We start from the raw sequence: 24,713 nt of genomic DNA on the forward strand, positions 1-24,713 counted from the left end.
TGGCAAAGGGCTGCAGGAGGCCACCACAGCTGAAAATATAGCTCAGGAGGGCCACACACAGAGTTGGCAGAGTCACCGTGAATCAGTCCATAACTATTTCCAGGGCAATCCCGTGGGCCTTGAGTTTGACACCTCTGCTCTAGATGATTAAGATGGCTTACACGATAGGATCATGTGGAGTAGGTAGACTGAGTCTCAAAAGCACCCTGCGAACGTCCATGACTGAATCCCAATCCAATCCTTTAGCCATTACGTCGCCTTCAGAAACCCGGTGAAAATGTAGCACCATATACCCTTGTTATAAGATGCTTAAGCAATAGATCTGAATAGATCATGTGGAGTGTTAATACCACTTTATAAAGCCTTGGTAAGGCCACACTTGGAATACTGCATTCAGTATTGGTTGCTGTGATGCAAAAAAGATGTTGAGACTCTAGAAAAAATGCAGAGAAGAGCAACAAAGATGATTAGGGGACTGGAGGCTAAAACATATGAAGAACGGTTGCAGGAACTGGGCATGGCTAGTTTAATGAAAAGAAGGACCAGGGGAGACAGTGTTCAAGTATCTCAGGGGTTGCCACAAAGAAGAGGGAGTCAAGCTATTCTCCAAAGCACCTGAGGTTAGGACAAGTAGCAATGGGTGGAAACTAAACAAGGAGAGAACTAACTTAGAACTAAGGAGAAATTTCCTGACAGTCAGAATGGTTGATCAGTGGAACAGCTTGCCTTCAGAAGTTCTGAATGCTCCAAAACTGAAAGTTTTAAAGCAGATGTTGTTTGCTATTGATCTGGGAGGGGGAGGAACCACAACATTTACTTGAAGCAACTCCACATGGATGGAACGGAGGTCTACATCTTAACCCTTGGCTTGAGGGCTTCAATGAGTTCCAAAGTCTCAATTCTCAGAAGAAGCAAATAAAATCTACTACATCCAGGCATAATGTGTGGTTAACTGGCTGTTACCATCAAAACACCCTAGTTGTTTTCTGCCACGACGTAGCAATGAACCAACCTGATTTCCTCTCTGGTCCATGGTTTCTTTGAAACAGATCAGGAGGGGTCCAATAAGCCCAGAGGCTAAGTCCTTAACCGGTTTGATCGAGCTGTAATAGTAGCGAGTCAGGCAACTAGGATCAGTTCTAGTCGGGCCGTCCTCCAGCATTATCCTCCACCTGTACGTGAACACCTGTTTGGGTCGTATTGGTACTGCCTTCATGTTCTGACCTAAGGAGGAAACAAACCACAAAATCATTTGAGTTAGTTTCCTTCTGGTTTGCTGTTTGTTGAACAACTAAGCCACCGTGGCCTGGATAAGGCACTATGCTAAGCCGCAAACATAGCTTTACAAAGCCCACTGGACTAAAACTTTAACAATACAGTGTTCCCTTGATTTTCGCTGGTTCAAACTTCGTGAATAGCCCATACCACGGTTTTTAAAAAAATATTAATTAAAAAATACTTCACGGTTTTTTTTCTATACCGCAGTTTTTCCCACCTGATGACGTCATACACCATCGCCAAACTAATAATTTTTGCAAATAAATAACAAAAAAATAATAATACAAATCTAAGTAATAAATAATAAATAAATAAATAATTGTTAATAAATAATTATGTTTGTAAATATAAATAATGTTTATAAATATCAGGATTACTAAGTGTCTTATTCGATGGTGCATACCAGTAATAATGGTGAGTAAATTGTTGTCTTACTCAATGGTGAATACCAGTAATAATGGTGAGTAAATTGTTGTCTTACTCAATGGTGAATACCAGTAATAATGGTGAGTAAATTGTTGTTAAGGGAATGGGAAATGGTAATTTAGGGGTTTAAAGTGTTAATGGTTGGCTTGTGATACTGTCCATAGCCAAAAATGGTGTACAGTGTTCCCTCGATTTTCGCGGGGGATGCGTTCCGAGACCGCCCGCGAAAGTCGAATTTCCGCGAAGTAGAGATGCGAAAGTAAATACACTAATTTTGGCTATGAACAGTATCACAAGCCTTCCCTTAACACTTTAAACCCCTAAACTGCAATTTCTCATTCCCTTAGCAAACATTTCACCATGTTTATTTATTGAAGTTTATTAAAAAAAATATTTATTAAAGGTGGGCGAAAGTTTGGCGATGACGCATGACGTCATCGGGCGGGGAAAATCGTGGTATAGGGGGAAAACCCGCAAAGTATTTTTTAATTAATATTTTTGAAAAACCGTGGTATAGCCGTTTCGCGAAGTTCGAACCTGTGAAAATCGAGGGGCCACTGTATTTACTTCCGCATCTCTACTTCGCGGAAATTCGACTTTCGCGGGCGGTCTCAGAACGCATCCCCCACAAAAATTGAGGGAACACTGTACATATAAGCATATGCAAATTCTTTGTGTGTCTAATCACACTTGGCCAATAAAGAATTCTATAAACCATCAATGTATGTTTAAGGATTGTTCCTTTAAGAGAAGTGTGCCAGTGGGCCATAAGAGAGAACCAACAGAGTTCCTTTTGGGAGAGTATTGTTTGATTAGTTGCTGTGTGTATAAAGCTGTGTGGTGATTTCTGGTTTGTATATGATAGTTTGGCTTATATGTGTATGATTTGGATTGTATAACGCCTACTCTATTTTATATGTGTATATAATATACATACTCTATTTGTAGTAGTCTGGTTTATTTGACTGAATAATCCATAGCTGCCACATTTACTCTGTATTAAGTTTGTTTTAGGGATATTATACTTTTCCCAAGCAACCTAACAATGTATACGCACATAGAGTATCTGAGATAGGCAGCTATAGAAATTCAACAAATAATTTTGCTCCCATAGCCTTCTACAATTCCACAAGAGGGCAGCAATGGCCTTTAGAAAGCCAGAGAGCAATTTACTTCACACACAGACAGACACAGAGAAAAAGGGAGGGAGTGGAGGGGGGGAGGGAAAAGAGGAGAGAGGGTGAGGGAGGGAGGAAGAGAGGGAGGGGGAAGGAGGGAGAGAGGGTTGGAGATGGGAGAGAGGGAGGGAGGAAGGGAGGAAGAGGGAGAGAGGGAGAGGGAGAGAGGGGAGAGATGGGAAAGAGATGGGAGAGGGAGGAAGAGAGGGAGGGAGAGGGAGGGAAGGAAGGAGGGAGAGGGGGTGGAGATGGGAAAGAGAGAGGGAGAGGGAGGGAGAGAGGGAGAGGGAGGGAGAGAGGGAGAGGGAGGGAGAGGGGAGGGAGGGGGAGAGGAAGATGGGAAAGAGAGGAAGAAAGAGAGGGAGGGAGAGGGGGAAGAGGGAGGGAGGAAGAGAGGGAGGAAGGGAAGGAGGGAGAGAAGGGTGGAGATGGGAAAGAGAGAGGGAGGGAGAGAGGGAGGGAGGGAAGGAGGGAGAGAAGGGTGGAGATGGGAAAGAGAGGGAGGAAGAGAGGAAGAGGGAGGGAGAGAGGGAGAGGGAGGAAGAGAGGGAGGGAGAGGGGGAAGAGGGAGGAAGAGAGGGAGGGAGGGAAGGAGTGAGGGAGATGGGAAAGAGAGAGGGAGAGGGAGGGAGAGAGGGAGGGAGAGGGACAGAGGGGGGAGAGGGGGGAGAGGAAGGGAGGAAGAGAGGGGGGAGGGAGGAGAGAGAGGGGGAGGGAGGAGAGAGAGGGGGAGGGAGGGGAGAGAGGGGGAGAGAGGGAGGAGGGAAAGAGGGAGAGAGGGAGGAAGAGGGAGGAAGAGGGAGAGAGGAAGGGAGGAAGAATCATCCACAAATCAACTTGGCTTGTTTAACTTCTTCCTTCCTCACCCTACTTCCAGATGTGTGAATGCAGCACGAGAGTCACATACTTATGTATGAATGCAACACAAGAGTCATCCCCACTGCCCTTCTGCAGTCACTTCCCAAGAGATTTCCTCCCCCACCCCCTTTCAGCAGTCTTACTTCGAGGACTTCTGATGGGATGGAACGACGTGACGTTGGTGATTCCGTGAGGGTAGATGTTGTACGGCCGGCTGGCCAAATTCTTAAACACAATCTGAAACGAGACAGGTTGGTATTCCATTCAGTCTCTTGGCAGCATTTCAGAACGATGGAACAATATTCGGTATCAAATCGACCAAAATAGAAAAACGAAGACCTAGGAACCTTCCAAATCATGATTAGTCCCAAAATTCTGCCCCGGATGGCTATTATTAGCAATAGCAATAGCACTTAGACTTATATACCACTTTACAGTGCTTTACAGCCCTCTCCATGCAATTTACAGAGTCAGCATACTGCCCCAAACAATCTCGATCCTCCATTTACATCTACAGAGAGGGGCGGCATACAAATCTAATAAATAATAATTTACCCACCCTGGAAGGATGGAAGGTTGACTCAACTTTGAGCCAGTCAGGAAGGCTGAGTAAATCGTGAGCCCAATGACATCTTAATTGGCAAATTGCAGATTATTATTATGTTTTTTTTAAGGTGGAGAAAAAAAATAAAAAAATTTATACCACAGAAAAAGAATTTTTCTCAGACTTCAGAGTCATTATAACTCAAATGAGCTAATTTCTTAAGCAGATTACCTCCTTCTATTCAAACGTCCATGGAATCTTGAAAACATTTTGGTCTGTTCCTTTGCTTGTTTATTTATGCAGTGCAATTATTAATCAATTGCTCATTTCCCTCAAGGACTTGAGAGTTTACAATCGATAGAAGCGATCAATTTACTGCTAATTAACTAAGGCAGACCTAAGTGCAGTCAGTAGAACACTGATATGCTCTATTGGAGGGGGGGGGATGAAGTGTTTTAATGAATTGGTAGAAAAAAGCAGAAAATTGGTGTAAAAAGCATTAATAATAATAATAATAATAATAATAATAATAATAATAATAATAATAATAATAGCTGCTGCAAAAAGATCGCACAGACTGACTACAAGTATAGACATGATGCTGTGGCACAGATGACCCACTGGAACTTGTGCCGGAACTACCATTTTCCAGTGGCAAAGAACTGGTGGGATCATAAGCCCGAAAAAGTGGTCGAAAATGAGCAAGCAAAACTACTGTGGGACTTCCGACTTCCGACTGACTGAATTCTGAAGCATAACACACCAGACATTGTGATCGTGGAGAAAAAGAAAGTATGGATCATCGACATCGCAATCCCAGGAGACAGCAGAATTGAGGAGAAGCAGCTAGAGAAATTAGTGAAATACTAAGATCTAAAAATCGAGCTGCAACGACTCTGGCATAAGCCAGTGAAAGTGGTCCCACTGGTACTTGGCACGCTGGGTGCAGTGCCAAAGGATCTCAGTGGACATTTGAAAACCATTGGAATTGACAAAATCTCCATCTGTCAATTGCAAAAGGCCGCTTTACTGGGATCGGCAAACATAATTCGCCGCTACATCACGCAGTCCTAGGTACTTAGGAAGAGCCCAACTGGTGATGAAATACGAAATCCAGCATAGTGATCTTGTTTGCTGTGTTGTACTGACATAATAATAATAATAATAATAATAATAATAATAATAATAATAATAACAACAACAACAACAACAAGAAGAAGAAGAAGAACAAGAAGAACAAGAAGAAGAAGAACAAGAACAAGAAGAAGAAGAACAAGAAGAACAAGAAGAAGAACAAGAAGAACAAGAACAAGAAGAAGAAGAACAAGAAGTACAAGAAGAAGAAGAACAAGAAGAAGAACAAGAAGAACAAGAAGAAGAAGAACAAGAAGAAGAAGAACAAGAAGAAGAAGAACAAGAAGTACAAGAACAAGAAGAACAAGAAGAACAAGAAGAAGAACAAGAAGAAGAACAAGAAGAAGAAGAACAAGAAGAAGAAGAACAAGAAGTACAAGAAGAAGAAGAACAAGAAGAAGAAGAACAAGAAGAACAAGAACAACAAGAACAACAAGAACAACAAGAACAACAAGAACAACAAGAACAAGAACAACAAGAAGAAGAAGAACAAGAAGAACAAGAAGAAGAAGAAGAAGAAGAAGAAGAAGAAGAACAAGAACAAGAAGAACAAGAAGAAGAAGAAGAAGAAGAACAAGAACAAGAACAAGAAGAACAAGAACAAGAACAAGAAGAACAAGAAGAACAAGAAGAAGAACAAGAAGAACAAGAAGAAGAACAAGAAGAACAAGAAGAAGAACAACAAGAAGAAGAAGAACAAGAAGAAGAACAAGAAGAAGAACAAGAAGAAGAAGAAGAAGAACAAGAAGAAGAACAAGAAGAACAAGAAGAAGAACAAGAAGAACAAGAAGAAGAACAAGAAGAAGAAGAAGAAGAAGAAGAAGAAGAAGAAGAAGAAGAAGAAGAAGAAGAAGAGCAGCAGCAGCAGCAACAACAGAGTTGGAAGGAATCTTGGAGCTCTTCTGTTTCAACCCACTGCTAGGCACCACTTCAAACAAATCTCTTCTTAAAAATTTCCAGTGTTTGGAGCATTCACAACTTCTGGAGGCAAGCTGTTCCACTGATTAATTGTTCTAACTGTCAGGAAATTTCTCCTTAGTTCTTAGTTTAGAATAAAATGCAATATTTTAAGGTTTAGATAAAATATGATAAAATTAGATTTTGATGTCACCTTTACAATCTACCTCAATCATTCTTCCCACGTATGCAGATCAAAGAATAACTAAAGGAAGGGAACATTTCTGATAGAGCCCATTAAAGATTTGGATAAGGAAACTATAGAAGGATCCTTCTGTAATTTTGATCTTGGAGTCTTAACAGTTGACCAAAGACTATAAAAGTTATGGAACAGCTAACCTTCTGAAGTCATGGATGTTCCATCAGTTGGAGGCTTCCAAGAAAAGATTGGGCAGCCCTTGGTCTGGGATGATCTGTGGATTCATTTCAAGGTCCCATCCACCCAAACTGAGGTTTCTACGCTATTTCAAGGGCCAAAGGATTCCCAGACTGAACCAAGACGATTTGTCTGGATGGCACCAATATTTTTCTATCACTCATGCTAACATTCTCAATGGAGAGCAGCTCCTCACTTACAATAAACTCATCGCCAACTTCTCCTTTAAGGACTGGTCCCAGGAGGCCCATATGGTCTGGTTTGGATGCCTTCCTCTTGTTGAAAGTCGCATCCTCGTATTCCACAAACATTGCTTTCTTATACTTGGACCCAATCCTCTGGGGGCCATTTTCCAGAGATTTGTTATACGTGCTGCAGAGGAGAACAGAAAGCCAGGGCTTAGAACTCTAGAGTATATTATATCGGGAATGGTTTAGCAATTCCTTAGTTAGTCAAATGCCTTTTTATCCATTATTTACAGCACCGTTGAAATGCTAAGGCATGTTTGGTATGACCCCTGTTCTTATGAAGCGGACTATATTGTGTTGCTCCCAGACCATAATTTTCCAACTTTATTTCATCTTATTTTATTTTATTTATTTATTTCGTCAGGCACATATAAGATAAAATCTCGGGTCAGGGAAAGCGGAAGGCTTGTGTACGAGTGTCGCTGCTGTTGCTCAGCAATCTTCTCTTAGCATGGATAGAAAACTCAGGTTTCCGATGGATGCTCTAACTCAGCAGTTCTCAACCTTTCTAATAGCGCAACCCCTTAATACAGTTCCTCATGTTGTGGTGAACCCCAACCATAAGTCTAGTGCCAATTCTCCCAACAGAGCTTTAAGCTGATTGGCAGGAAGGCCAGAGGGACACCCCTCACTGTAAACGTCTAATTGGTCGGATTGTAAAAATATGTTCCAAGGCGCCAGAATAGAAGCTTTAGTTCCTAACACCATCGGAAATTTGTCTTTTCCCATGGTCTTAGGCGACCCCTGTGAAACGGTCATTCGACCACAAAGGGGTCCTGACCCCCAAGTTGAGAACCACTACCCTAAAGCTATAGGGAAGGAAACAGGACTGTCAACCCAAGAAAGGCAGAAGTCTGAGAAAGATTTATGCCACCTTATTTATTTATTTTATTTATTTATTGGATTTGTATGCCGCCCCTCTCCGCAGACTCGGGGCGGCTAACAACAGTAATAAAACAGTATATGACAATAATCCAATACTAAAAACAGTTAAAAACCCATTATATAAAAACCAATCATACATACAGACATACCATGCATAAATTGTAAAGGCCTAGGGGGAAGAGGATCTCAATTCCCCCATGCCTGGCGGCAGAGGTGGGTTTTAAGCAGCTTACGAAAGGCTAGGAGGGTGGGGGCAATTCTAATCTCTGGGGGGAGTTGGTTCCAGAGGGCCGGGGGCCGCCACAGAGAAGGCCCTTCCCCTGGGTCCCGCCAAGTGACATTGTTTGGTTGACGGGACCCGGAGAAGACCCACTCTGTGGGACCTAACTGGTCGCTGGGATTCGTGCAGCAGAAGGCAGTCCCTGAGGTAATCTGGTCCGGTGCCATGAAGGGCTTTAATTATGCTAAGTATAAGTAGATCTGCAGAATTGCAGTTGTCCTTTCAAAAGTCTGTACAATAGAAAAAAAAGTCTTTCTCACTTCTGAGTTTGCCTATCAAGAAAGGCTTGCTCTGAACATCATAATTGCTTGAGGTGATTTACCTGTCCAGGTGAGTGGGCTTCACTGGGGCGTAGTCCCAATCACCCTCCTCTGCAGCGATATAATGTGTCCAGGTCACAGGTAGCCTTTTGGCCCGAGAACGTCCAGCAATCCTTGGTGAAAATTCATCCGCGTCTATCACCGTGCTTTCCATTTCCCCTTCCCCGTATTCATCATAATAGTCGTCACTTGGCGATGGTTCTACCATCCTCAGCTTCTTCTGAATAAGCTCTGGACAAACTTTGACTTCTATAAAGGCTTCCATGCCAGCTGAAAGTCAAGGGTAAACCAGATGTTAGCCAGCTTTCACTTTCTCTTTGTTGGAAGCAAGATTTAGTGTTTGCTAAGACAGTCAACCTGCACTTCAGATCTGGTGTATATTAGTGCCAAATTGCATGTTTACTGAATGTTCCTTTTCCCTACAACATATTCTGGCATGACATATTCTGTGACCTCTGTAGTAAGAACTGTGTGTTCAATGATGGTTTATGTCTTTGTAAGCTGAACAAGTAAAGCTTATAGTTTTGTAGATGTATTGAGAGCCTAAATTAACATCAACTTGACCACTTGTATGAATATGACTCTGCATGAATGATATGTATGTGTGTTGTTGAATCGCTCTGTTAGGAGTTTTAATTAGGGTTTTAGATTTCTTGACTTTTTTGTTATTGTTATTTGTAATTCTATATATGGTAATTTTATATTGTTGTAAGCCGCCTTGAGTCCTTCGGAATTGGGCAGCATAGAAGTCAAAAAACAAAACAAAACAAAACAAAATAAATAAAAATAAAATAAATAAAAATAAAATAAATAAAAATAAAAATAAAATAAAATAAAATAAAATAAATAAAAACAAAAACAAAAACAAAACAAAACAAAACAATAAAATAAAATAAAAATAAATTGAAATGAAATGAAATGAAATTAAAATAAAATAAAATAAATAAAATAAATAAAATAAATAAAATAAATAAAATAAATAAAATAAATAAAATAAATAAAATAAATAAAATAAATAAAATAAATAAAATAAATAAAATAAATAAAATAAATAAAATAAATAAAATAAATAAAATAAATAAAATAAATAAAATAAATAAAATTAAATAAAATTAAATAATAAAATAAATAATAAAATAAAATAAATTTTGACTGATTTAACTGTGTGTGACTAGGACTGTTCAACCTGACTAAGATTTTTTTGCCAAAGTGAATAATAGTTTATACACTTTAATGTATCTTATTTGTATGACTGAACCATTACTCATATCTCTGGACTATTAGCTGGAATTCCACATTTCCTCTAAGCGTGTGTATCTTTGACAACTCTGAGATCACTCTGAACACTCCTTAAGAGAACTCACAGCCTCCTCTAGGCCCTCTCACCACTCTGACGCCATCGATCATGTTGTTGTTTCATTGCTAAAAGTGGGTACCTTGCTGATGTGCTGGAATCTGGCACAACATCCGAAATGTGCCGTTGGTTCTCGGCGTTGTCTCGGCAGTGAGGAAAACGGCGGGGGAGATGTCGAGCGTGGCAAGGCGGTGTTCTCTCACCAAGAAACTGTGACCCTCGAGAAATATGGAGTGAACTTCAGGCCCGGTGCTCAGGCTAATGACATACCAATAAACAGGCCTCTTCTCACACACCACGAGATCTTCAAGTAAAGAAAAGAACAACGTTCTGGGTGAGATGCTTAACGATGCTCAAGGCAGTGGTGTAAAGAATGTTTTCCAAGCCCTAAGTCTTTGCATGGTTTTTTTCGTTGCTCTAATTTGCTCCAAATGTTTTTTTCCAGCCCTAACCAGGTGCTAACAATGTTCCCAGCTCTTATTGGCTTGCAAGCTCTTTCATTGTTACTCTCTGTGAAGAATATTTTCCAAGCTCTAAGTCTTCGCAGGTTTTTTTCATTGCTCTACTTGCTCCAAATGTTTTTTTCCAGCCCTAACCAGGTGCTAACAATGTTTCCAGCTCTTATTGGCTTGCAAGCTCTTTCATTGTTACTCTCTCTGAATAAGGTTTTGACTAAAGATGCTAGCTAGATGGACATCTGGTAAACAGATTCTTTTCCCTATTTTCCTCCCCCAAAACTAAGGTTTGTCTTATACTCTGAAAAATATAGTACTGCTCATAACTGTGTGATTATTACATGGATATCTATAACCTCTACATCTGTCCTCTGTGCATACCAGGAGTGGGCTATTGCCTGGACTGGGGGGAATGCAATGGGGTAGTGAAAATGGAGCTCCACCCCAGAGCATCCAATTTGCACAGAAAGATGTTGAAAGAAAATGCAGGGGGTCCTTCCCCTAACCCCAAAGTCTTCAACCTTAAATTATCTACTGTTGACCTCTCCCCTTTTCTAAGGGGTCTGTAAGGGGAGTATACTATTGTGCCTAGCGTCCCTGTCCTTCTGTCCTATTATTCTTTTTATTACATCTTTAAATTGTTATGTTAATACAAACTATAATTCTATACTTGTTTGACAAATATAATATAATAAAATAAATAAAATAACTTTAAGGCTTGCTAAAGCTTCACCACATTACGCCCCACAATTTGCTAATAATGTCTGTCTGTCTGTCTGTCTGTCTGTCCATCCGTCCATCCATCCATCCATCCATCCATCCTTCCTTCCACCCACCCACCCACCCGTCTGTCTGTCTGTCTGTCTGTCTGTCTGTCTCTATTTCTTTCTATCTATCTATCTATCTATCTATCTATCTATCTATCTATCTATCTATTTATCTATCTTATATCTCATATATATATGGCCTATCTCCAATGTCATGTATTGGCTGACATGGTTTATAAAATGCACTGTCCTTTTTGCCAGACTCTTACCAGGCAGAGAAGAATGAATGAACCCATTGATGGTATGAAACTGATGTTGACTCAATGGAGACTTTGAATTTCCTCTGATCTGAGAGTGAGAATACCAGCTCTTTTCTGATGAACCCATTGACGAGAGAGAGGGGGGGGGGGGGGAGAGAGAGATGCAAGTAATAGAGTTTAATTCAAGGAACTCCAAATCACCAAGAAAAAAACCCCTTAATGTCCACTGTTTCTATCCTACAGGCCCATTATAGGAAAATGTTAAACCTTTTCAGGTAGAACTTATAGTCAGTTTTCTACAGCTGCAGAGGAATTAGTGTTGAAAGATAAACAGTCCTGATTGCAGTTTGACCATAAGCCATATAATTTATATCCTGTCTTTCTGTCCAGATCTGCACCTTTATGTACCAGTCTTAAGCTAAAATAAAATAAAATAAAAATGAATTCCCCTTAGAATCTGCTGAGTTAGATAGAACAGTATGCAATTAATGAAGAGATGCAATCTAGAATATTGGTTGGACCTGAAGAATTAAACCCATTAGGAGTAAGCGAAGACTAAATCCTACAGAAAGGTGTATTGAATGCTGATGAATTTATTTAACAGAATAAAAACACAAGAGCATAAACACAAGGAGCATAAACATGTTCTTTTCTCTCCTTTCTCTCCATTCTTCTCTTACCTTCATCAAATACAGAAAACAGCAGCACAAATTCTTGTATTTTGCCCCCGGATTTTATGCTCATCAAAGTCCCTGCAGAAAAGAAACTCCATAGAACCATCACAACAAAATGGCAAAAAAAAAAGCTTTCTACAGATTTTTAAGCAGATGACAATTTTCTAAACTGGAACAAAACAGGAATCCTGAAATATCTTAACTTTCTACTACATCATCTGAAGGCTGATCCACGTTACACTCAAGTAGCTAGGTGTTGGAAGGACTTGCGAGTTCACGGAGCACAGTGTTCCCTCGATTTTCGCGGGTTCGAACTTTGCGGAAAGTCTATACCACGGTTTTTCAAAAATATTAATTAAAAAATACTTTGCGGGTTTTTCCCCTATACCATGGTTTTTCCCACCCGATGACATCATATGCCATCACCAAACTTTCGTCTGCCTTTAATAAATATTTTTTTTAATAAACTTTAATAAATAAACATGGTGAGTAATAATCTGAGAAGGGAATGGAAAATTGTAGTTTAGGGGTTTAAAGTGTTAAGGGAAGGCTTGGGATACTGTTCATAGCCAAAAATAGTGTATTTACTTCCGCATCTCTACTTTGCGGAAATTCAACTTTTGCGGGCAGTCTCGGAACGCATCCCCTGCGAAAAGCGAGGGAACACTGTAGTTTAAAGTCACCTTTTATTTCTCAGTCCTTACACATTCTGTTACAATCTGTGTAATAGTGATCCCCCCTCCTCCCCCTAATTTTATAGTGCTGTTATAACTGAAATCATACCATGGATATTTTACTGAGATAATATATGGGATCAGATATTGGAGTATTTCAAAAAATGTTATCTAAATGCCAGTTTTTATGATAGTAGCATATTTCTTTTCTAGTAAAAAAAAGTGAGAGTGAGTGAGAAAGTGACCTGAGTGAGCCTGAGGAACCACTAGAGGGAGCTGATATGATTGGTCCAAGTCAGAGGATGAGGAAGACATTAGAGTGGAAAGTCAGTGGATAGACCCTCGCTATAGAAGATGGCTCAGAAGGTGAGAGGAGTTGCATAGTAAAAGGTATTAGTGTACAGTGATACCTTGTCTTATGAACTTAATTGGTTCCAGGATGAAGTTCGTAAGGTGAAAAGTTCATAAGACGAAACAATGTTTCCCATAGGAATCAATGGAAAAGTGATTAATGCGTGCAAGCCCAAAACTCACCCCTTTTGCCAGCTGAAGCGCCTGTTTTTGCACTGCTGGGATTCCCTTGAGGCTCCCCTCCATGGGAAACCCCACCTCCGGACTTCCATGTTTTTGCGATGCTGCAATTTCGTTGAGGCTCCCCTCGCTGGGAAACCCCACCTCCGGACTTCCGTTGCCAGCGAAGCGTCCGTTTTCGCGCTGCTGGGATTCCCCTGCTGGGATTCCCCTGCAGCATCGCTAGAGACAGAAGTTTGGAGGTGGGGTTTCCCATGGAGGGGAGCCTTGGGGGAATCCCAGCAGCGCAAAAACAGGCACTTCGCTGGCAACAGACGTCTGGAGACGGGATATCCCAGCGGCAGCGGCTTGGATTCATAAGGTGAAAATAGTTCGGAAGAAGAGGCAAAAAAATCTTAAACCCCAGGTTCGTACCTCGAAAAGTTCATATGACGATGGGTTCGTAAGACGAGGTATCACTGTATTTGACTTAGTTTCTTTGTGGCGTGATGTCATTTCCAGGAATATAAAGGCAAAGGATCTTGGGAAATTGGGTGTGGGTATTCAACGTCGTTCAATGGAAGAGATGTGAGACTGGGGGTGTGCTTGAACAAGGCTTTAAAACCATGATTTCTGCCACAATAAAACTCATTTTTCTGCTGGATGCTTGTTGCCAGGATTCCAGGGAGCAAACTTTATATGCTTAAAAGATAAATGGACTGTGTTATCTAGGAATGCTGTTGAATGAGGCCAAGTTTGGCGCCTTTCCCAGACATTGTTGACATTTAGCTCTCTTCTGGACTAATGACCTGGACCTTTTGCTTTTTGAACGCCTTGATTTGCCCTGCTGGATGTATTGCTATGCAGCCTTGGTGTACACACTGCTGGGTCGGAGTATTTGCAGCCAGAGGCTGCTTAAAGTGTGTGTGTAGGTGTTGTTATCAGTTTGCTCTGTGACTTCCCAGAAACTTGGGTGTGTTTGGGGAAATCTGGAGCAATAAAAGGGCGGTTTGAACTGCCAGCTGTTTGTGTTATCAGGTCATTAGGGTAGTTCACAAGAAGATGGTCTACTTCTACCACCTGATCTTACCTGGCTTACAAACCAGCAGTGGTCCAATCAATCCAGAATTAATATCCTTGACGCTGTCCACCTGAGAGGAATAGGCATAAGTTAAGCAGTGTGTGTCCGATCCAGTTGGCGCTTGATCTTCTAAGATCTCCCACACATAGACATGGGTGTGACCAGGTTCCACAGCATCATCTTCTTTTTCTTGCGGGCTGGTCAGATCACTATAGCCTGTTCCTGGAAAAAAATATAAGCACTGTCATTCATGACTATAAAGGTTGAGGTCAAAGAACATGCAATTGTGTGTTGTTTTTTATATATTGGGGTTTCTTTTGTGGACTTTTTAATCTAAAACTGTAATTTATACTTTTAAATATTAGATTTGTTACTATGTACTGTTTTTTTACCATTGTTGTGAGCTGTCCTGAATCTGCGGAGAGGGGCAGCATATTAATCCAATAAATCTAATCTAAATCGAATACAGCAGTTTTCAACCTGGGGGCCAGGACCCCATTGGGGGGTTGAACAGCCATTTCACAGGGGACAAATTTCCCATGGTGTTAGGAATTAAAGCGTCTATTCTGGCGCCTTGGATCATATTTTTACAATCTGACCAATCAGGTAGTTACAGTGGGAGTTGTCCCTCTGAACCTTCCTGCTAATCAGCTTCAAGCTCTGTTGGGAGAATTGGTGCTAGACTTATGGTTGGGGGTCACCACAACATGAGGAATTGTATTAAGGGGTCGCGGCATTAGAAGGGTTGAAAGCCACTGTGCTAATACAATATGGCAATCATTAAGTGTTGTATCTCATGATTCTTCACCAATGTATCTTTTATTTTATGTACATTGAGAGCATATGCACCAAAGACAAATTCCTTGTGTGTCCAATCACACTTGGCCAATAAAAAAATCTATTCTATTCTATTCTATTCTATTCTATTCTATTCTATTCTTGTTTCTGTTTCTGTTTCTGTTTCTATTTCTATTATTTCTATTTCTATTATTTCTATTCTATTTCCAAACCATGCAAACTAGACTGCAGCTGGATCTAAAGGCTGAATCGGATTTCATTCTTCGCTCTGGCTCATGAATAGAAAATTGAGCAACAGCAATAGCACTTAGACTTATATACCGCTTCACAATGCTTTACAGCCCTCTCTAAGTGGTTTATAGAGTCAACCTATGCCCCTCAAAGAATCTGGGTCCTCATTTTACTGACCTCAGAAGGATGGAAGGCTGAGTCAACCCTAACCACCATCAGGACCAAACTCCTGGCGGTGGGCAGATTCAATCTGCAATGCTGCCTTCTAACCACTGTGCCACCATTGCTCCTAATGCAACATCTGATTAGCTACAGCAATAGCAACAGCATTTAGAGTATTGCATTGGCAGTTCTGTGTTAGCAAAAACTTCAGAAGAGAAGGATTTAGGGGTAGTGATTTCTGACAGTCTCAAAATGGGTGAGCAGTATGGTCGGGCAGTAGGAAAAGCAAGTAGGATGCTTGGCTGCATAGCTAGAGGTATAACAAGCAGGAAGAGGGAGATTGTGATCCCCTTATATAGAGCGCTGGTGAGACCACATTTGGAATACTGAGTTCAGTTCTGGAGACCTCACCTACAAAAAGATATTGACAAAATTGAACGGGTCCAAAGACGGGCTACAAGAATGGTGGAAGGTCTTAAGCATAAAACGTATCAGGAAAGACTTCATGAACTCAATCTGTATAGTCTGGAGGACAGAAGGAAAAGGGGGGACATGATCGAAACATTTAAATATGTTAAAGGGTTAAATAAGGTTCAGGAGGGAAGTGTTTTTAATAGGAAAGTGAACACAAGAACAAGGGGACACAATCTGAAGTTAGTTGGGGGAAAGATCAAAAGCAACGTGAGAAAATATTATTTCACTGAAAGAGTAGTAAATCCTTGGAACAAACTTCCAGCAGATGTGGTTGGTAAATCCACAGTAACTGAATTTAAACATGCCTGGGATAAACATAGATCCATTGTAAGATAAAATACAGGAAATAGTATAAGGGCAGACTAGATGGACCATGAGGTCTTTTTCTGCCGTCAGTCTTCTATGTTTCTATGTTTCTAGACTTATATACCACTTCACAGTATTCTACGCTTTCTCCAAGCCAATGGTTCCCAATCTTTTTTTGGCCATGACCCAGCTAAGCATTTTTAAAATCCTTATTCCCCCACCCCGCCCCATGACATATAATTTTTACTACTCAAAAAGTGAACACTCCTACTCACGTGGAGGAAGTCTAAAAGGCCATTAACTAGATTTAAACAAAGTTCCGATTGCCCCATGAAAAATCAAATCCCCCCCCCTATGGGGCGTGGAGACCATTACTCTAAGTGGTTTACGGAGTCAGCCTAATGCCCCCAAACAATCTGGGTCCTCAGTTTACTGACCTCGGAAGGATTAGAAGGCTGAGTCAACCTTGAGCCATTGAGAATCGAACTGCCGAACTGCTGGCAGCCGGCAGTCAGCACAAATAGCCTGCAGTACTGTACTTTAACCACTGCACCGCCACAGCGCCAGCCAGCAGTGGAAAGAATTTGAAGAGCATGCAAGAGGGACAATTGGAGTGTCGCTCTTACCTTCAGAAGCTTTCCAATAAGATACCCCTTTGGCATGAATATTGAAGGGACGGGAAGCCATATTCTTAAAGGTCACAACCACCTTGTCGTAGACTTCAGCTTGGATGGTGGGGCCCAAAATACCTGATGGAAAGAAGAAAAATCAGTACAGGGTTTCCTCGAACTTCCAGGAGGGTAAAAACAGCCTCCCCCGGGCTCCGAAGGTCCTCCAGAGACCAGAAACGGGCCCATTTTTACACTTCCAGAACTTCGGAGAGGACCATTTTTTGCCCTTCCAGAGCCTTGTGTGGGCCCTGCACTTACCTGGCATCCAAAATGGGCTGTGTGGAGACTCCTGGGAGGGGCCGGGGTGAGGGCAGAGCAAGCCAGCCCTACCAGTTCCCATGGTATGCCCATGTTACACCAACACTCCGCAGTCTGCATTTGTTGCCGATCAATTTCCGGTCACAATTCAAAGTGTTGGTTTTGACCTATAAAGCCCTTCATGGCATCGGACCAGAATATCTCCGGGACCGTCTTCTGCCACACGAATCCCAGCGACCAGTTAGGTCCCACAGAGTTGGCCTTCTCCAGGTCCCGTCGACTAAGCAATGTCATCTGGCAGGACCCAGGAGAAGAGCCTTCCCTGTGGTGGTCCCAACCCTCTGGAACCAGCTCCCCCCAGATATCAGAGTTGCCCCCACCCTCCTTGCCTTTCACAAGCTCCTTAAAACCCACCTCTGTCGTCAGGCATGGGGGAATTGAAATTTTCCCTTCCCCCTAGGCTTATAGAATTTATACATGGTATGCTTGTATGTATGAGTGGTTATTTAAATTGGGGGGGTTTTAGATTATTTTTAATATTAGATTTGTTTATATTGTCTTTTTATATTGTTGTTAGCTGCCCTGAGTCTTCAGAGAGGGGCGGCATACAAATCTAATAAATACAAATACAGTTCGGCAAACCAGATGTCAAATTAGCATTTCGTTCACCCAAACCAGTCCAAATAGGTTGAATCCCACCCTCGGTTGAGAATTTCGAGAATCTGAGAATCCAAAAAAAGACCTCTTCACTTACCCATCCAAGCAGGTTTGGGTTTTACTTCTCGGAATGTAGAATCTGTGTATTCCAAATAAATTGCCTTCTTAAATTGAGAGCCTGGGTTGGAGGAAGACAACCTAAGAAATTAAAAAAGAATTGGTGAAAGAAGAAAATTGGGGTCACAATGCAGACTGGGGGTTACACTTCAACCCTGCATTGTTGATCTGCGAGGTTAGGAGGATTTCGACTCAAATAATTCTCACCCAGGGGAAAAAGTCTGAAATCTGTTTGTGTCTATTTGTTTTTTAATTGGTTAATATTTGATTGGTTATATAGGTTTTTTTTTTACCTTACAGAAAAATGAATAAAGAGAGGTAGGAGGCACTATGGCATAATGTTTAATAAGTTAGAAATATTTTTGGTGTTATACATTTGAAGGGAAATTAAGGAGGGAATTTATTTTTAATGTATTTTTCAGAGAACATCCAGGACTCTATAGACCTCCTCCTCTTACTCCTCCCCTCCCCCCTCTTCCCCCCTCCTCTTCCTCTTCCCTTCCACAAACCACACTCTCTTCTAGCACGGATGATGTTACCTTATTTGGAAATGAAATGTCTTCAAGAAAACAACCAAAATAAGGGAGCACCCAGGACCCTATAGTTGTCATCGTTGTCTTCCTTCCTTCCTTCCTTCCATCCATCCATCCATCCATCCTTCTTTCCTTCCTTCCTTCCTTCCTTCCTTCCTACCTTCCATCCTTCCTTCCTTCCTTCCTTCTTTCCTTCCTTCCTTCCTTCTTTCCTTCCTTCCTTCCATCCTTCTTTCCTTCCTTCCTTCCATCCTTCCTTTCTGCCTTCCTTCCTTCTTTCCATCCTTCCTATCCTTCCTTCCTTCTTTCCTTCCTTCCTTCCATCCTTCCTTCCTTCTTTCCTTTCTCCTCCTCTCCACACTCTACACTCCTTCCTAGCACTGATGATGTTATCTAGTTTGGATCTGCAGGAGAACAACAGAGAGAACACCAGGGACCTCTCATTTCAACCCTCAGCTACAAACCTTCCCTTTTATTGATACTTTTAAAAATATACTTTCTAACATTTCTCCAAAGTTGGTGTAGGATTTCATCACGCTCTTTCATCCTTCCAACATTCATTTTACATTTGCGAGCACGTAGGAGGGAAGCAGAGGACAGAACCCAGTGTGTCCACCTTGTTACTAGTGGCATTGGAAACATTGGTGGGTCACTAGCTACCCAAGGTCAGACGCCCGAGCCTGCTAGGACGGACTTGAACGGCAGGCAAGTTTCCAAGAGTTTCTCTCTAGGATGACTCAGACCAGCCAAGGAAATCCGGGCGTTAGGAGTAACTGCAAAACAAATAGGGAGTTGTGGCTTTTGTGTTTCATTTCAGGAGTTGTAAATCAGCACACAGAGGACCGGTTTGGTGTTGTGGTTAAGGCATCAGGTTAGAAACCAAGAGATTTTGAGTTCTAGTTCTGCCTTTGGCACAAAGCCAGCTGGGTGTCCTCTGAGCCTTAGAAAGGAAGAGGTAAGGACAAACCACTTCCGGAAAACTTTGCCCAGAAAGTCAGAAGGATTTTTGGATTTTTTTTCAGGTGGTCTCCGAGAATTCCGGAACTGGGAGAGAAAAAAAAATCCAGTCCAATTGTCTTAGAAGTCAACTGTCCTGCCCATCTTCCTCCCCTCCTACAAAAAAATGTAGTTCTGCATTAAACAAAAACTTTCCCCTTGTTTTTGAATGTAGAAGCAGATCATGTTTTAATTTTAGCAGCACCAGAAAAGCACAATTAAGGGAGCTCTGAGTCCAAGGGACAAGGTGAATAAAGAATGAAAAATGCGAAAGCTCCTGCTGAGACTTTCCAAAGTCAAAATAGTAGCCATCTCAGAAAAAGCCAACCTGCAAAGAAAGAAACAGAAAGAAAGGAAGAAAGGAAGAAAGGAAGAAAGGAAGAAAGGAAGAAAGGAAGAAAGGAAGAAAGGAAGAAAGGAAGAAAGGAAGAAAGGAAGAAAGGAAGAAAGGAAGAAAGGAAGAAAGGAAGAAAGGAAGAAAGGAAGAAAGGAAGAAAGGAAGAAAGGAAGAAAGGAAGAAAGGAAGAAAGGAAGAAAGAGGGAGGAGGGAGGGAAGGAAGGAAGGAAGGAAGATAGAAAGAAGGAAGAAAGGAAGAAAGGAAGAAAGGAAGAAAAAAAGAAAAAAAGAAAGAAAAAAGAGGGAGGGAGGAGGGAGGGAAGGAGGGAAGGGAGAAAGATAGAAAGAAGGAAAGAAGGAAAGAAGAAAGAAAGAAAGAAAGAAAGAAAGAAAGAAAGAGGGAGAGAGGAGGGAGAGAGGGAAGGAGGGAAGGAAGAAAGATAGAAAGAAGGAAAGAAGGAAAGAAGAAAGAAAGAAAGAAAGAAAGAAAGAGGGAGGGAGGGAAGGAGGGAAGGAGGGAAGGAGGGAAGGAAGAAAGAAAGATAGAAAGAATGAAAGAAGGAAAGAAGGAAGAAAAGAAAGAAAGAAAGAAACAAGGAAAGAAAGGAAGGAAGGAAGGAAGGAAGGAAGAAAGAAAGAAAGAAAGAAAGAAAGAAAGGACATTTTGAGTGATTGGAGCATTTGGTACGGTCTGTTGTCGTTCAGTTGCAAATTTCTGTGTCGAGGCCAGAAATAACACTGCATGCCATTGTGTTCCAGCTCCCTATCACAAACAGTGACCTTTGGGAAAAAGAATAAGTGAGCCCTGTAGGAGGAAGCCCTTGGCAGTTTGGGTACAATCCAGTGAAGAACAGTTGTGCAATGTTTTTTGGGGAAAGAGGGGGCATCGTTTGTAGCGATGCTCTATTCCTAAAGGATTGGTTTCTGTTTTTCTAAAGCTGTGTCATGCTATCTCTTTTCTCGCATGCTGCAAAATGCATGGTGGTTGTCGTAATTCAACACAATACATAAAACGTCTCCAATGTTTTGGTCCTATTTCACCAAACTGTCTTGTTACAAAGCTCAAAGTCTGCCAAGCAGTAGTGTTAACAACCCTGTTGTATGCCAGTGAGACTTGTACTGTATACAGGAGACATGCCGGGGCAGTGATGGTGAACCTTTTTTTACGTAGGGTGCCAATAGAGCATGTGTGCGCACTATTGCACATGTGTGAGTGCCCACATGCCATAATTCAATGCCTGGGGAGGGTGAAAACAGCCTCCCCCCACCCACACCTCGAAGGCCCACTGGAAGCCGGAAACTATCTGTTTCCCAATTTCTGGTGGGCCCAATAGGCTTGTGTTTTGCCCTCCCCAGGCTCCAAAGGCTTCCCTGGAGCCAGGGGAGGGTAAAAATGCCCTTCTCCATCCCTCAGGAAGCTCTCTGGAAGCCAAAAATGCCCTCCCAGAGCATCTCTGCAAGCCAAAAATCAGCTGATCAGCACACATATAAGGGGCGTGCATAAGCGCACTAGAGGGCCTTCCGACCCCTGTCATGTAGTCTTTCCCATATCCCATATATCTTCTCTTCTATCCCTATATCTTTCTTCTATTCTCTCATTGATTATTTTATCTTATCTATCTATCTATCTATCTATCATCTATCCACCCACCCACCCACCCACCCACCCACCCACCCACCCACCCACCCACCCACCCACCCACCCACCCACCTATCTATCTATCTATCTATCTATCTATCTATCTATCTATCTATCTATTGGATTTGTATGCCGCCCCTCTCCGGAGACTCGGGGCGGCTAACAGCAATAATAAAACAGCGTACAATAATAATCCAATACTAAAAACAATTAAAAACCCATTAATATAAAAACCAAACATACATACAGACATACCATGCATAAAATTGTAAAGGCCTAGGGGGAAAGGGTATCTCAATTCCCCCATGCCTGGCGACAGAGGTGGGTTTTAAGTAGCTTACGAAAGGCAAGGAGGGTGGGGGCAATTCTAATCTCTGGGGGGAGTTGGTTCCAGAGGGCCGGGGCCGCCACAGAGAAGGCTTTTCCCCTGGGCATTGTTTAGTTGATGGGACCCGGAGAAGACCCACTCTGTGGGACCTAACTGGTCGCTGGGATTCGTGCAGCAGAAGGCGGTCCCTGAGATAATCTGGTCCGGTGCCATGAAGGGCTTTATAAGTGATAACCAACACTTTGAATTGTGACAGGAAACTGATCGGCAACCAATGCAGACTGCGGAGTGTTGGTATAACATGGGCATATTTGGGGAAGCCCATAACTGCTCTCGCAGCTGCATTCTGCACGATCTGAAGTTTCCGAACACTATACTCTCTCTTCTATTCTTTCTCTAATTCTATTTCCTCGAAGGTGTCCTCTATTACCTTCATTGTGTATTATTGTGTATTGGACAAAATAAATAAATGAATGAATGAATGAATGAATGAATGAATGAATGAACGAACGAACGAACAAACAAACAAACAAACAAACAAACAAACATATGCATGTTGGAGCTGAGCTAGGGCAACGGCTCGTGTGCCAGCCGACATGGCTCCGCGTACCACCTGTGGCACCTGTGCCATAGGTTTGCCATCACTGTGCCAGGCAATTGAACCACTTCCACATGACCTGCCTCCATAGAATTCTAAGGATCCGATGGCAGGATAAAGTGCCAGACACTAAAGTCCTCTCCAGAGCAGGCCTGCCATCAATTCCCACCCTGCTGATGAAAGCCCAGAAACACCAGACAGGCTGTTATACAGATGCCAAACCATTGCATCCCTAAACAGCTTCTCTACATCGAGCTGTCTCAAGGAAAGCGACCTCATGGGGGGACAAAGGAAGGGATACCAAGACACGGTGAAAGCCTCCTTCAAGTCCCTTGATATTGACACCACCTCCTGGGAAACCCTGGCACAAGATCGACCAACATGGCACATGTTGATCCACCAAGGCTGCCAGACATCTGAGCCCAGAAGAACATTCATAGCAGAAGAGAAGCGAGCACTCCGCAAAGCCAGAACTGCAAATGTTGTGACAGTGATGCCCACACATATCTGGCAAAATACTTTGTGCCCATATAGGTCTTACCAGCCATCTGAGAACACATCATGGACAACCAACAAGCTGTTACAGTCCAAGTCTGTTAGATCTCTTCGAACACAGTGGACGAACATCACTATTTCACTTGGTCCAAAAGTATTATCCTTGATTTCTCACCCTTCCTCGCAATGATTTCTCATCACTCTTTGCAATGAACTGCTGTCCCTTAATTCTGGACTTATCTTAGAAACATAGAAACATAGAACACTGATGGCAGAAAAAGACCTCATGATCCATCTAGTCTGCCCTTATACTATTTTCTGTATTTTATCTTACAATGGATATATGTTTATCCCAGGCATGTTTAAATTCAGTTACTGTGGATTTACCAACCACGTCTGCTGGAAGTTTGTTCCAAGGATCTACTACTCTTTCAGTAAAATAATATTTTCTCATGTTGCTTTTGATCTTTCCCCCAACTAACTTCAGATTGTGTCCCCTTGTTCTTGTGTTCACTTTCCTATTAAAAACACTTCCCTCTTGAACCTTATTTAACCCTTTGACATATTTAAATGTTTCGATCATGTCCCCCCTTTTCCTTCTGTCCTCCAGACTACAGAGACTGAGTTCATTAAGTCTTTCCTGATACGTTTTATGCTTAAGACCTTCCACCATTCTTGTAGCCCGTCTTTGGACCCGTTCAACTTTGTCAATATCTTCTCTTCTCTTCTTTCTTAGATATATATTTACCATGAGTATATCCTCTATAACCTTCATTATGTATTTTACTATGTGTATACCCACTAAAACCCTCATTGTGTATTGGACAAAATTAATCAATAAATAATAAAAATAAATAAATATTCTCCAAAGCACCTGAGGGTAGAACAAGAAGCAGTGGGTGGAAACTAATCAAGGAGAAAAGTAACTTAGAACTAAGGAGAAATTTCCTGGCAATTAGAACAATTAATCAGTGGAACAGCTGTAGTGCAACACTGCAGACTACTTCAGCTAACTGCTAGTTGTAGTTTGGCAGTTCAAATCTCACCACCGACTCAAGATTGACTCAGCCTTCCATCCTTTCAAGGTGGGTAAAATGAGGACCCAGATTGTTGGGGGCAAGAGGCTGATTCTGTAAACCGCTTAGAGAGGACTGTAAAAGCACTATGAAGCGGTATATAAGTTTCAATGCTATTGCTATTTAAGGGAAACATAGAATATTTGATTTACTGATCAACTTTCTTTAAGTGCCTTTAACTCAGAGCAATTCTTAGGCTCATTTGGGGACCACTGACTTATAATACACTTTCCAAAAAGATATTCGTTCTAACACAATTTATGGTTCACCTTAGAAAACCTCGTAAGTTGTAGATAACGGATGTAAAGCTTTATTTCCTTAATTACCTGTCATCAACTGAATTTCAGCATTTTTATTTCTGGTAGTATCTTCTTAAAAGTAACTTTTTCTGTTCTACCTTACTGGATATAAATAAATAAATAAAAATATGCACAGTATAGTGAAATTAGGAAATGTATTGATATTTTTTCAGAGGGCAGTTCTTGGGGTATGAATTAGTTTTAATCGTGCAGTACTTTTTCTTTTTCAAAACTGCCATGAAAATGGAAGAGGATGAGACATTGTAGAAGCAATGGCCTGTGCTTTATTCTCATAGAAAATGGAAATTGAGGAGCTGAAGGGAGAATAGTACAAGTACCTGTTCTGTCTGGGTTCCCCCAGACGTCAACACCAACTAAAAAGAGTAGCCAGACACGCTGGTAAAAAGCAAAGTCATTTTATATCTTTGAAAACAAACACAGATAACAAAAACTGTTCTTACAAACTGGAATACTATGAA

General features: G+C 41.6%; 1 protein-coding gene across 2 annotated transcripts in view; it reads right to left on the reverse strand.

Moving 5' to 3' along the window:
- The window catches only part of F8 (coagulation factor VIII), a 62,389-nt gene that overhangs the window by 32,944 nt on the left and 4,732 nt on the right, over positions 1-24,713 (reverse strand). For both annotated transcript variants that reach the window (XM_070759810.1, XM_070759808.1), the window contains exons 2-11: positions 17,914-18,014; positions 16,857-16,979; positions 14,269-14,481; positions 12,001-12,072; positions 11,330-11,434; positions 9,921-10,142; positions 8,487-8,754; positions 6,952-7,123; positions 3,884-3,977; positions 1,013-1,224 (exon numbers count right to left, since the gene is read on the reverse strand). In XM_070759810.1, the coding sequence (XP_070615911.1) occupies positions 1,013-1,224; positions 3,884-3,977; positions 6,952-7,123; positions 8,487-8,754; positions 9,921-10,142; positions 11,330-11,434; positions 12,001-12,072; positions 14,269-14,481; positions 16,857-16,979; positions 17,914-18,014 (1,582 nt within the window). The remainder of the gene's footprint in view (positions 1-1,012; positions 1,225-3,883; positions 3,978-6,951; positions 7,124-8,486; positions 8,755-9,920; positions 10,143-11,329; positions 11,435-12,000; positions 12,073-14,268; positions 14,482-16,856; positions 16,980-17,913; positions 18,015-24,713) is intronic.

This window comes from Erythrolamprus reginae, chromosome 8, assembly GCF_031021105.1.
Source record: "Erythrolamprus reginae isolate rEryReg1 chromosome 8, rEryReg1.hap1, whole genome shotgun sequence".
Classification (NCBI taxonomy): domain Eukaryota; kingdom Metazoa; phylum Chordata; class Lepidosauria; order Squamata; family Dipsadidae; genus Erythrolamprus; species Erythrolamprus reginae.